Source organism: Anoplophora glabripennis, unplaced genomic scaffold, assembly GCF_000390285.2.
Source record: "Anoplophora glabripennis isolate ALB-LARVAE unplaced genomic scaffold, Agla_2.0 scaffold485, whole genome shotgun sequence".
NCBI classification, from domain to species: domain Eukaryota; kingdom Metazoa; phylum Arthropoda; class Insecta; order Coleoptera; family Cerambycidae; genus Anoplophora; species Anoplophora glabripennis.
The window spans coordinates 375,058-388,287 of record NW_019416727.1 but is presented as its reverse complement, the minus strand read 5'-3'; the positions used below and the strand labels follow the sequence as shown (position 1 = coordinate 388,287).

Genomic DNA, 13,230 nt, shown 5'->3' with positions numbered 1-13,230 from the left:
TGATGGGGTTAAATGGACCTCAGATTCGGATTCAGCGACCCAAAAAACGTGTAATAAACATGGTCTGACCTCTGGTCCCCAAAGTCGATTTTTGTGTGGCTGTGTAATAATAAATCTAAATCAAATTAGAGAGACACAACACACACACACACATTTAGAAGAAAGCGAACCTTCTTTGATGAAGAAACAGATGAAGAATGATGTTTCTTGACTGGGAATTTAGAAACGCGAGGTTTGGAGGTAATGAATTTTTGGGAGCTTTCGATGCTAGATTTTGAAATATGTTTATACTCGGACCTCTCTTCTTTGGAGTACTCCGACGTAACAATCTTCTGCTGCCTGAAAGGTTCATCAGTGTCAGCCATATATCCGTCCAAAACAACCTTCTGCTTTATTTTGGGAGAGTCAGGCCTCTTCGCTGGCTGAACATACACAGGAGGTGAGGCTGGTTTAATTTTAGGTGGAGATATCTCTCTTCTGGGTTCTTGAAATCTGGTATGCTTTGTGAATTTTTTAGTTTGTGATGTTAATTTTGACCTTGTGAACTCATCGAAGTCGATTTCTGGTCTCGGTGGACCTTCAAATCGCGGAGGTTGATCGAATTTTGAAGGAGGTAGTGGTTCGCACTCCTGCGAGCGGGACCTACCAATATGTATTAATTTTGGAGCATTTACTCTTCTATAAGTTGGTTCTTCAGTGTCGCTCATGCTTGGTTTCCATTTTGGAGGAATCCTGACAGACTCAAAGTCACTTTCATAATCGCTGTCTGTGAATCTGCCTTTCACAAATTTTGAAGGAGTCGGAGGTGGACCAACTCTGGGTGGTCTTGGTTTTTGTGGATCTGGTCTGAAGGGGAATGGTTCCAAGTCCGGGAATTTTTCAAACGGAGTCGATTTTATTGCTACAATCTTCTTTGGAGGCTCAGAGCGTTTGAAAGGCTTTGCAGGAATTGGTGGAGCTTGAGGTAAAACTTGTTTTGGCGGCAGAGGCGGCGGTGCAGTCCAATCTTTAGGCGGTGGTATTGTCCTTACAGCGCAAGGAGGGACTTTAGCTGGTTCCAAATTTTTTTCCAGTTCTTGTTCAATAGTTCCCACATATGATTGACGTCTTTCTCTTGGAGGTTCTGCGTAACCTATTTCTGGGGGTGGTCCTGGTTCTAGATATACCTCATCTGTGATGTCCTGAACAGAAACTGGTCTAATAGGTAAAGTGTCAACAAAGGGTTTCGGTGGAGATGGAACATATTTTTGTACCGGTGTTGGTGAAGCTGGGGGCCATGATTTCTTCATTTCAGAAGGTTTAACATTACTCTCCTCCAAAATAGATCCTGAACCGCTCATTTCATAAGTTTCACTTTTTGAAAAGGAGCTATCGGAGATTTTTTGGTCAGTGACACTGCTTCCCAAACTACATACTTCTGCGATGTAGTGTTGTGTTGGAGTTTTGGTGACTTTTGTTTCTTTTACATATTTCTCGGTTTTCATTTCAACAGGAGTCCACTTTTTTTCAAGGGTGCTTTGCACCGACCAAGATGGCTGAATTTTTGGCTCTTCACTTTGTGGTGGTGGCCAGGATTTTTCCAAGTGAGTTTCTGTAAATTTATGGGCCCATTGTTTTTCCATTTGTAAAGCTTCTTGAGAAGGTTCTAGTAAACCGGACTGAGCAGATATAGGTCTACTGTAATATTGCTTATCTGACGTGGAATAAGCGGAAGATGCAACTGAAGCGGGCCTTTCCAAATCAGATTTCGGCGTCCAAACTTTTTCATAGGTTGGTTTAGGCGATACAGGTTTTGTGCTGCTCTCAAATGAATGACTGTAAGATGAGGACGAGGTCTGATAAGAAGATTGCTGATACGACTGTTGAGTTTGTGAAAACTCCTTTTTTTCTTCGAAACTTTTCGGAGGAGGTGGTGTCCACGTTGGTGCTTGTGGCGGTTCAACAGGAGGAACTTTGTATTTCGGCACCTCTTTATGCGTTTCTGAAATACGTTTTACTTTTTCAGACACAAGTTCCCTTTGTGTAGTAACCTCTGGTTTAGGAGCGTAGCAGATTTCAGCCGGAGGTTCAGGTTTCAATTCCAATTCCTGACTTATCTGCTGGGCAGAATATGTCTTATATTCTTGAGGCTGAATAATTTGTTGTGTAGAAGAGAATGATCTATAGTCTTGTGTCTGAGGTTGGCTAGAATATTCCTTTGTAATCTTTTGAGAGAAAGATTTGTATTCTTGAGTTACCGGCTGCGAGATTTGCTGAGAGAATGATTTGTATTCTTGAACCGTTTGCGGTGCTGATACTGGTTTTGGGGGAAGTGACGGAACTACCTTTTCTTGGACTTTTACGGGTATTTCGGTTTCCTTGTGGGTTTCTTGGGACGCCGTTTCGAATTTCTGATAAATTTCCGGTTTAATGGGTTCTGGAACGCTCACTTCTTTTTGTATGGTAGTAGTGGTGTCACCTCCCTTTATTTTTTGGACGAAATATTGAAGTGACGATTGCTTCGAAATTGAACTGGTTTCGATACCAGTTTCTTGAATCTCAGATTTTTTCTCCTCTGTCGTTTGTTGCTCAATGGTTTCCGCAGGGTGACATATTTCAAAATCAATATGGCGTTCTATTATTCTTTCCTTTGTGTCTACAGGTTTCGGCAAAGGTACGTCTGGCATGGTGTGTTCTAATTTGAATTTCTGGTACTCGTGCGACATTTTTTGTTCAGTTGTGGATGTAATTTCAGACTTGGAGGACATAGATTGGGACATTTGAGTGGAAGAAAGGGCTGAAACTGGTTTTTCGATTTTGGGGGGTTCTGGTACAGGCACAGGTACGGGTACAGGTTTCTGCGTAGTAATTGTTGATGACACCTTATCTGCAGCTGAAGTCTATGAATGGTGGAAGAAAGAGAATTAAAAGTATAGAGGTAAATGCTTAACTGAAATAGAATATTTGCAAGTGGATGTTAAAATGTCTTACCAGTGTCTCGTGCTTGCGGACGTCTTCAAAAACTACAGTCTTTACTACTTCTACCATGGTGTCTGGTGTGGGTTCGAAAACTGCAATATCAGCTATGCTCTGTGCTTCACCTCCAGAATTTACAGCTCTAACCATAAATCTACCGGTATGATTTAATTCAGCTGCAATAAAATTAGAGTTATATCATGCAATATCTACAAAATGCAGGGTTTAATTTACCTTTATCTATGACCAGAGTGTGAGAGGCGCCCATAGACTTTATTTTGTAGTTGTCTTTTAGACTTTCTGCTACTGGAATTCCATCTTTAAACCAAGTAACCGTTGGTTCGGGCGTACCGGTAATTTCAACCTCCAAATTCACTCTGTCCCCTTTTTTAATAACTTGGGCTTGCAAACGTCGTCCAAAAACAGGGGGGAATATAGTTTCTGCAAAAGAATTATTGTTAGTTTTTTGTTAACTTAAAATGTTGAATTAATGAAACTTACTTCGTACAACTAAATCTGCGGTACTAACAGCGGTTCCACCTTCATTTACAGCAGTGCAGGAATATCGACCGGCGTCCTCTATAGTAGCGTTTTTAATTTCTACTGAGGTTCGATTGTGTTCAAATTTAATTTTTATTTTTTCATTCGGCTTCAGCTCCTCTCCGTTCTTGGTCCAACTTATCTGTGGCGTTGGTTGTCCATCCAATATCCCTTCCAGGACAAGATCTACATTTTGATCGACGATTTTTCCGATCACTGGTGTTACAAATCTTGGCGGTCTAATTCGTAATAACGGCTTTTGAATTATTTCCAGTTGTTCCGACGATTTGCTCTGACTCTGTATGTCTCTCTGTTCTCCTATGGAGTAAGTAGTAGAAGACTTCTCATGGATCACAGGAGGCTCCTTTCCAATTTTGTGATATTCTTCAGTTCTGTGACTTTCTTTAATTTGTGGAGCTTCTTGATTTACCTGCTTAAACGATTGAGCGTTTTGTGACGTTATTTTATGTTCTTCGACGTGAGGTTCGGCGGATTCTGAAGATGTTATTTTACTTGCTTGAGATGAGGACGTTTGAGTAACTACTTCTCTATTAACAATATAAGACGTTTCGATATGTCGAGTTTTTTCAGTCTTCAAGGGCTCAAATGGAGACATGATGGGAACTGGAGATACTTTAATCTCAAAATCGGGCGCTGTTACTGCTGATGGGGGCTGAACTGTTAGTACTGCGGCACAACTAGCTTTACCCACTTCGTTTTCGGCAACGCACGTAATTGTACCGGAATGTTCTTTCTTCAGAGTAGGAATGGATAAAACTTGACGGTCTCCAGACGTAGATATTAAAAAGTCCTTTCCAGATATTGCGTCACCGTTAAATAACCATTTAGTTTTGGGCGCGGGTTTTCCAGTTACAATGCACTCGAATTTGGTGTTTGTATCTTCAAACGCTACTCTATCAGAGAACGTTTCTTTGAATTCGGGTGCCAATTTCAGTTCTTCGTGCTTCACAGTTTCTACCGGTTTCAAGGCCTTCACGATTAACTGAGCAAAACACTTAGCCTCCCCGACTGAATTAGACGCCTTGACTGTGTACACTCCCTTGTCTTCAGGACGGACCTGTTCGATTTCTAGCTTGACGTTACCTTCGTCGTCGTGCGTAATCTGGAAGTGCTGTGTGTCAGTAACCGGTAAGTTATTCAGCAACCACTTAATTTCGGGTTTTGGCTCCCCAACTACGTTTCCTTCCAAAATAACTTTGTCTCCCTCTGAGACTAAAATGTCCGTTAACAGTTTGGTGAACTTTGGCGCGGATCCAACGGGTTTTGTTGTCTCCTCTGATGGTTTAGTTTCAGCGTCCGATTCCGCGACGGGGGTAACACTTAACATACACTTGCTAGAAGCCTCTCCTGCGGAATTTAGCGCGACGACCTTATACTCCCCGGCGTCCTCGGGCAAAGCTTCCTGGATGACTAAGGAACAGCGGTCGCCTTGGAAAAGCAGCTGAAAATCTTGGGATTCCTTCACGGGCCTATCGTCGTGGTACCAAATCACTTCCGGTTCAGGTTGTCCAACTATGACACAGTCGAGACGAACGCGGTTTCCCTCGTTCACAGTGGTGTTTGTTAGAGGCAGCTGAATGGACGGTTTTACGGGTTCCATGTCGCTTGCCATTTCCGAGTCGGAGGTTTCTGTTGGCAAACGGCCTTTCACGGAAACGCTGCAGGAACTGGTCGCCTCCCCCGCGATGTTCTTCGCACTTACCAAATAAGTACCAGCATCTTTCGGGAAAGCCTCGTAGATTATTAGCGTCGCCTTGTTATCCTCAAACTGCAACTGAAACAAGTTATTTGCAGTACACTGTGGTTCGAGCGTATCATATTTCGCTACTATTTATAAACGGTGTGAAGAAATCATAAGAATAATAATTATGGTTATTTAAAAATATAACGATTTAATGAAATACACATTTAGGATATCTGCCAAGTCAAATCTAGGTAGATTTCTTAAATTAAAAATACGCTTTCCAAAATAGCTGCATAATGATTCAGCTTAATACAGGTATTAATAGCTAAGAGTGAATTATAAAATTTAAAGCACCCAAGGTTACTAATTCATGAAATAAGGTAAATAGTAAAACTCTTACCTTCAATTCGCGCGTTTCCTTCACTGGTTTGCCGTTGTGTGACCAAGTTAACGTTGGAAGGGGTAATCCAGAAACTTCACATTCCAATTTTATCTTTTGTCCTGCTCTAGCCATTACATTTGACAAAGGTGCAACGAAAGCAGGTGCTTCTGTGGGCTTCAAAGCTGTAATTTTAACATTGTAACATTATTTGTTTGCTCTACAGATGTCTATAAAATTTTGACTGGTAATGTATTTTTATGGATGATTGATTGTCACAAAAATAGAAGGCGCCTTTGTTTTTTTCGTAGACTTTTATTTTTATTTAAAAAATCTGATGTTTGAAATAATTTATACTTGAAATTTTTCTTAACTATAACTACGAAATAATAATAGGCTGTTGATTATAGGATTTTAAAAGGAACTATCATAGATAGGGGTGAAAATGCACCCCTTTAAGTTTTTTAATTGCAGCTCGAAAACAGAGCAAAATTTCTCTGTCGTAGGAAAAATTATTTAGAGAATTGAATTTCCCATCGAAATGACAAATGGAAATTATTTAAAAAATTAAAAAAAAAATAATCTAACAATTTCAAAAAAAGATTTTTTTTTTACTTTTTTGACTATAATTTATATTAGAAACGACTAAAATCTAAAAAATATTTAAGTTTGACCGGTTATAAATCAGTCAATATTAGTCCAAAAACTTTTGAAAACGCATCATTTTGAAGGGAATCTCATCTAGTTTTTATTTGTGCAGCAATTTTCTTTGCATACTTCTACTAAAAAAATGGAGTAAAAAAAGTAAAAAAAATCAAAAAACTATTTTTTTACTTTTTTAAAATTGTTTATTAACGATTTTTTGCATAAAATGTTTCTTTTAAATTTTTGAAATTAGCTATTTCGATTCAATTATCTACAAAATTTTTCCTATGAACTATACCGAAATTTTGCTTTGTGTTCGTGCTATATTTAAAAAACTGCAAAAGTGCATTTTCACCCCTATCTTCAATTTCAACCCTCTAATTTAATAGCACCCTGCGGTTTTTTAATTTTCAATGATCCTTCTAACAAGTCATGTGATAAAAATCCTTGAACGAATCCTTCATTTTTTGCAAAAAAATGGGAATTAAAACATATTAGAGTAAACGCGACTAAAAAATCGAAAAATTGGCCAAGTTTGAGCGGCCATATATCAGTCAATTCTCATCCAAAAATACTGTACAACCTCTTTTTTTGAAGAAAATTTTATCTACTTTTTTATGAAGGCTATACTTATATTTAATTAAAAAAAAAAACAAAATAAAAAAATCGAATTTTTTGCTTTTTTCAAATAGTTTATTTAACGATATTTTGCATAAAAGTTTCCTTTTAAATTTCTTAAATAAGAAATTCAATTCTCTAAATAATTTTCCCTATGAACTATAGCGAAATTTTGCTTCGTTTTCGAGCTACAATTAAAAAACTGAAAGGGGTGCATTTTCACCCCTATATCCAATTTCCGCCCTCTAATTTAATAGCACTCCGCGGTTTTTTAATTTAAAATGACCCTTTGAAAGATTCATGCCCTATCTTTCCTAAAAAAAACTAGAGGCAAAAAAGTAAAAAAAAATCAAAAATCTAATTTTTAGTTTTTTCAAATGTTTATTAACGATTTTTTGCATAAAATTTTCCTTTTAAATTTTTTAAATGAGCCAATTCGGTGGGAAATTCAATTCCCTAAATAATTTTTCCTATGAACTATAGCGAAATTTTGCTTCGTTTTCGATTCATGCAATAAAATTGTTTGAACGTCATCATAGTTCCTTTCAACCCTGTTTTTTGGATATAATCAATAGCTTATAAACTATCAATAGCTTATAACTAACTATATTGAAGCTATACAGGTTGTGCTATGAAAATTTATATANTTTTTGACTATAATTTATATTAAAAACGACTAAAATCTAAAAAATATTTAAGTTTGACCGGTTATAAATCAGTCAATATTAGTCCAAAAACTTTTGAAAACGCATCATTTTGAAGGGAATCTCATCTAGTTTTTATTTGTGCAGCAATTTTCTTTGTCTACTTCTACTAATAAAAAATGGAGTAAAAAAATGTAAAAAAATCAAAAAACCTATTTTTTACTTTTTTTTTAAATTGTTTATTAACGATATTTTGCATAAAATGTTTCTTTTAAATTTTTAAAATTAGCCATTTCGATTCAATTCTCTACAAAATTTTTCCTATAAACTATACCGAAATTTTGCTTCGTTTTCGTGCTATATTTAAAAAACTGCAAAAGTGCATTTTCACCCCCAAACTTCAATTTCAACCCTCTAACTTAATAGCACCCCGCGGTATTTTCATTTTCAATGAACAAGTCATGTGATAAAAATCCTTGAACGAATCCTTCATTTTTTGCAAAAAAATGGGAATTAAAACATATTAGGGTAAAAGCGACGATAATCGAAAAATTGGCCAAGTTTGAGCGGCCATATTCTCATCCAAAAATACTGTACAACCTCTTTTTTTAAAGGAAATTTTATCTACTTTTTTATGAAGCAATAGCTATACCTATTTTTAATAAAAAAAAAAACAAAATAGAAATCGAATTTTTTGCTTTTTTTCAAATAGTTTATTTGACGATATTTTGCATAAAAGTTTCCTTTTAAATTTCTTAAATAAACTATAAACTGAATCGATGGAGCTTACAGTATGTTTGCTTCAATAAGCGAATTTTCAACATAACAATATACCAATAATTCAATAAAAAATTCGATCAGTTATAATGACAATAGAAATACATATAGTTTGAATAAATAAATAGCTGAAGATATAACGTAAATTTACTAAATCAATAACCATAATATATATCCTAAAGTAGGATTTAGTAAATTATTTCGCATTTGAGGCTTTTGCTCGTTTATTACAATTCCAGCGGAAAATTAATTATTCTTCTTAAAATAAAATGAAAATTGTTTTCTTTTAGGCATAGATACCTCTCTAAAAATACAGTCATTTGTATTCTATTCTTAAATATAAGCACGTATAGCTGTTATGTCGATTTTCCGAATACTTTTTGTCATAGCAATGGGTGAATAAACTAAGTACTAAAATTTTAAAGCATTAATCATCTGCTAAATATACGAAAAAGCTGTAAGTAATTTCGAAATATTAACAACACGAAAGACAGGTCATCCGTTCTTGTTATAAAACAGGTAGGTGGAAATTTATTTGCAGAAATTTTAAAAATAGAAATTCCGCCATAAGTTCTGTAAACGATATTCGGTTTCAGTTAGGTTTCAATTAAATTTTCTACCTGTGATCCTTTACTACATTAAAGACATACAGCAGGTACAGATTTTATCTACTGGCAAAAATAAATAAATTTAACACACATACATACAAACATACTCGGTTTGCCAACTCTGACGCATATCTTGCCAACAGGTTTTTTAACCTAAATTACTCTTGTTGTTCTCTTAATCTATTTTTGATGGAGTTAAATATGTCACTATACTCAGATTACGTATTTTGATAAATATATACTTTTTCCCATATTAGGACACATACAGGGTGTCTCAAGAATTCCACAGCGCGCGGTGGAGTATAGAACTGCAAAAAAATAAAGCGAAAATTATCTGTACAAAAATCTCGAGACATGTCTTCTAAACTTCCAAAAACACTATAATTAAATTAACGGATAATAAGGTATATTTGAGTGACGCCTAATATCAATTTGTCCTTAATAAAAAAAATTGTTTAATCTGTGAAGTTTTCATTTGAAATGGAACTTTAAAGTCTAATAAATTATTAGAATTTGCCAATACTTTATCAATATGAATCGCCATTTTAATAGTAATTATTGTAAAGTGTGACTACTAAGAAAAAAAAATAATTTGGGTTAATTTTAGAGTATTCAGTATTTAAAGTGTTCCTTATTCGGTGTTTATTTGCAAACAAATAAAATTATTGTTGATATAATCATGCATTCATAATTTCTCCTAAAGCGTCGTAAATACAAACAATAACATCCTCTTCAATGTCGAATGCTGTACTTAGAATGAACTGACTTTTCAGGTAGTCCCAGAACCAATTATCGATAGGGTTAAGATCAGGTGATCTAGAAGACCAAGGAATGGGTCTTCTAAATCGACCTATCTATTAACGTTCTGTCAATTACTAGACATTGAATTTGCATTTTTATGTAATTGGCTCATTCCTGAAAACAGTAGCAGATGTTTGTGGGACATACTGAGTTGTAGCCAGAAGTGTGATAGAAAATTTGTGTACCTATTTGGTCGAATAGCCCGAACAAAAAAAGAATAAATTGATCGACGCGAGACTTCAGATCAAAGGCAGACATTAATTTTTTTTCAAAGTCAGTATACATTGCGCGTTTAACGATAGGGCATAGGCTGTTCAGATTAATATTTAATTAAGAAAGAGGCTGAGGATTTTGGGTATCTTTCGAAATATTGAAATCTTCACATCTACAAAGTGCCTTACTATTTATACCGAGTTTCAAACCATCATAAGTTGTTTTTATTGACGCAATGAACATTACATCTGAAGTACAACAATGCAAATAACATTTAAACATATGACATATGCATTCGATATGTTTTATTTCACCAATAGATCAATGCATTTTTACGACAAAAAATGAAGACAAATAGAAAGAACTTACGTGTTACGATGAGATTTGCAGTACTCTGGGCAGTTCCGCACTGATTCGACGCCTTGCATGTGTACTCTGCTTTGTCCTCCAGAAACACTTTTTCGAATTTTAGAATAGCCTCACCATTATTGTAAGTAATAATATAATCAGGAGAATTATCAATGCAGTCACTATTCTTGAACCACTGGACTGTGGGTAGAGGATTTCCTTCCACTTTGCACTCAAACTGAAAGGGCGACCCCTCTCTGGCTGTTGACGGTTGTAGTAGTTTCGTAAAAGAGGGAGCTATTAACTGTTCTTCAGGTTCGGTTTCCTTTACCGATAAAAGTGCCGTCGTTTCAGTTTCCCCTGCTGGATTAACAGCTCTGCAGGTATATCTCGCAGAGTCTTCTGCAAATGTTTCTTCTATTGTTAGAGAGCATAATCCGTTTTCGAAGGCCGTGTGATAGTCTGGATTATTTTGTATTGATAAACCAGCTTTGTACCATGTTACTATAGGTAAAGGATAACCAGTAACTTGACAAATAAAAGTAAACTTGGACCCTTCCTGGATCACTGCGTCACTTAATGGGGAAATAAACACTGGTGCTTCTGACGCTTCTTCCACAATAGGTATTGGAGAAGGTACTTGTTTTGGAGTTTTTTGAACTTCGACTCTATGCATCTCCGTAATTTCGGTAATTTCAACAGATTCCTCTTTCTGTAACTTTTGTCTGGCTTCTTCGACCTTTCTTCTTTCCTCGGCAAGCTTTAGTTCCTCAGCTTTTCTCTTTTCTTCGGCTAGTCTAAGTTCTTCAGCTTTTCTTCGCTCTTCGGCTAACCTCTTTTCTTCTGCAATGCGTGCTTCTTCGGCTTTGCGTTTTTCTTCCGCAATTCTTGCTTCTTCAGCCTTTCTTTTTTCTTCCGCAATTCTAGCCTCTTCTGCCTTTCGCTTTTCTTCTGCGATTCTAGCTTCCTCAGCCTTTCTCTTTTCTTCAGCAACTCTTGCTTCTTCCGCTTTCCTCTTTTCTTCGGCGATTCTGGCTTCCTCAGCTTTCCTCTTCTCCTCAGCAATTCTGGCTTCCTCTGCTTTTCGTTTTTCTTCAAGAATTCTAGCTTCTTCTAACTTTCGTTTCTCTTCGGCAATACGAGCTTCCTCAGCTAATCTTGCCTCCTCAGCTTTTCGCCTCTCTTCTGCTAACCGAGCTTCTTCTGCTAATCTAGCCTCCTCGGCTTTTCTCTTTTCCTCAGCAATCCTGGCTTCTTCAGCCTTTCTCCTTTCTTCCGCCAGTCTGGCTTCTTCGGCTTTTCGTTTCTCCTCAGCTAATCTAGCCTCCTCAGCCTTTCTTGCTTCTTCAGCTAGCCTTGCTTCTTCAGCCTTTCTGGCTTCTTCTTCCCGTTGTAATCGGAGTCGCTCCTCTTCTGCAGCTCGTAAGTTTTGAGCTAAAGTTTCTAGTTCTAGCTTTATGGAAGAGAAGGATTCGATCATTTCTTTATTTCCTTGGATCACTGGTGCTTGCTGAGACTGATCCGGTCCGTAAAGCTGTGTCTCTATTTCCGATATCTTCTCAATTCTTTCGTCCTGTTTATCTTCGCCTGTTGTAAGGAAATTTGATATTTCACTCAATAATTCTTCCGCTTCCTCTGGGCGTTTTATTGATGTTGATTTTCTGGCTATCGTTACTAACAGCTTGCTTCCCTCTTTGAACCAGTCATCGGCCTGAAATACGTTCGAAATATGTTAACATTTTCAACAACGTTTTCATGTCTTTTTGAACATAAAATGTCAAAAACTAACTATAAACTCTAAAGCTTTATGTATCTATTTGAATACTTATACCACTGTACAGGGTGAGTCAGTTTTTTGTAGTAGGATTTTAATAGTTGATAGAGATTCATTTTTTAATAAGAAAAGTTCCTATAAACGTAGGTCTTAGAACGCTTCGTTTGTGACATATAGGGAAACATTTTTAAAGAATTTTTCTTAATATCTCTAAAAGACTAACATATATTGAACTGAAATTTGGTATTAATAACACATTAGTTATGGTGAATAAAACAAAGATATCTGTTATCCATTTCACACACCAGTGACGTGCCTGAGGTGGGTTAGTGCCCCCTTTAAAAAACATTTCGTACGCCCGTGAATTTTTCTAGAAAATAACATCATTTCTAAATTTTTTAATCAATTCTGAATCAAACAGCTCACTTTAAATTTTTTTATAAAATGAACGGTTTTTGGTTAAATTCATTTGGCATGTAACTGTTCCAACGATATTGGTAATACATTTGTAATAAGAAAAATATGATGTACCCCTGAAAATCAACATTTGTTTTGTCATGCCAAATTTCAGTTTAATATCTGTTGGTCTTTTAGAGATATTAAGAAAAATTCTTTAAAATGTTTGTTTTCTACACCCTACATCTCACAAACGAAACGTTTTAAGATCTATGTTTATAGGAACTTTTCTTATTAAAAAATGATTCTCTATCAACTGTTAATATTCATTCAATCGTTTTTGTTGATTTTCAGTGCACATCATATTTTCCTTATTAATTCACAAATGTATTAGGTGCCAATATCGTTGGAACAGTTTCATGCCAAATGAATTTAACCAAAAACCGTTAATTTTATAAAAAATTGAGATCTGTTTTTCAAAAAATTGATTAAATAATTTAGAAATTATGTTATTTTCCAGAAAAATTCACGGACGTACAAATTATTTTTTTAAAGGGGGCAGTTACCCACCTCAGGCACGTCACTGGTTGGTGAAATGGATAACAGATATCTTTTTTATTCACCATAACTAATGTGTTATTAATGCCAAATTTCAGTTCAATATATGTTGGTCTTTTAGAGATATTAAGAAAAATTCTTAAAAAAAGTTTGTTTTCAACACCCTATATCTTACAAACGAAGCGTTCTAAGACCTACGTTTATAGGAACTTTTCTTATAAAAAAATGAATCTCTATCAACTGTTAAAATCCTACCACAAAACTGACTC

The 13,230-nt window shown here is 35.8% G+C and overlaps 1 protein-coding gene across 6 annotated transcripts in view; it reads right to left on the bottom strand.

Moving 5' to 3' along the window:
• Positions 1-13,230, bottom strand: part of LOC108913037 (titin) — a 164,038-nt gene that overhangs the window by 13,368 nt on the left and 137,440 nt on the right. For 4 of the 6 annotated variants that reach the window (XM_018718493.1, XM_018718495.1, XM_018718496.1 and 1 more), the window contains 6 exons: positions 10,255-11,944; positions 5,601-5,764; positions 3,457-5,290; positions 3,190-3,396; positions 2,971-3,131; positions 171-2,879 (listed from right to left, as the gene is read on the bottom strand). In XM_018718493.1, the coding sequence (XP_018574009.1) occupies positions 171-2,879; positions 2,971-3,131; positions 3,190-3,396; positions 3,457-5,290; positions 5,601-5,764; positions 10,255-11,944 (6,765 nt within the window). The remainder of the gene's footprint in view (positions 1-170; positions 2,880-2,970; positions 3,132-3,189; positions 3,397-3,456; positions 5,291-5,600; positions 5,765-10,254; positions 11,945-13,230) is intronic. The other 2 variants (XM_018718494.1, XM_018718498.1) reach the window with 2 other exon arrangements.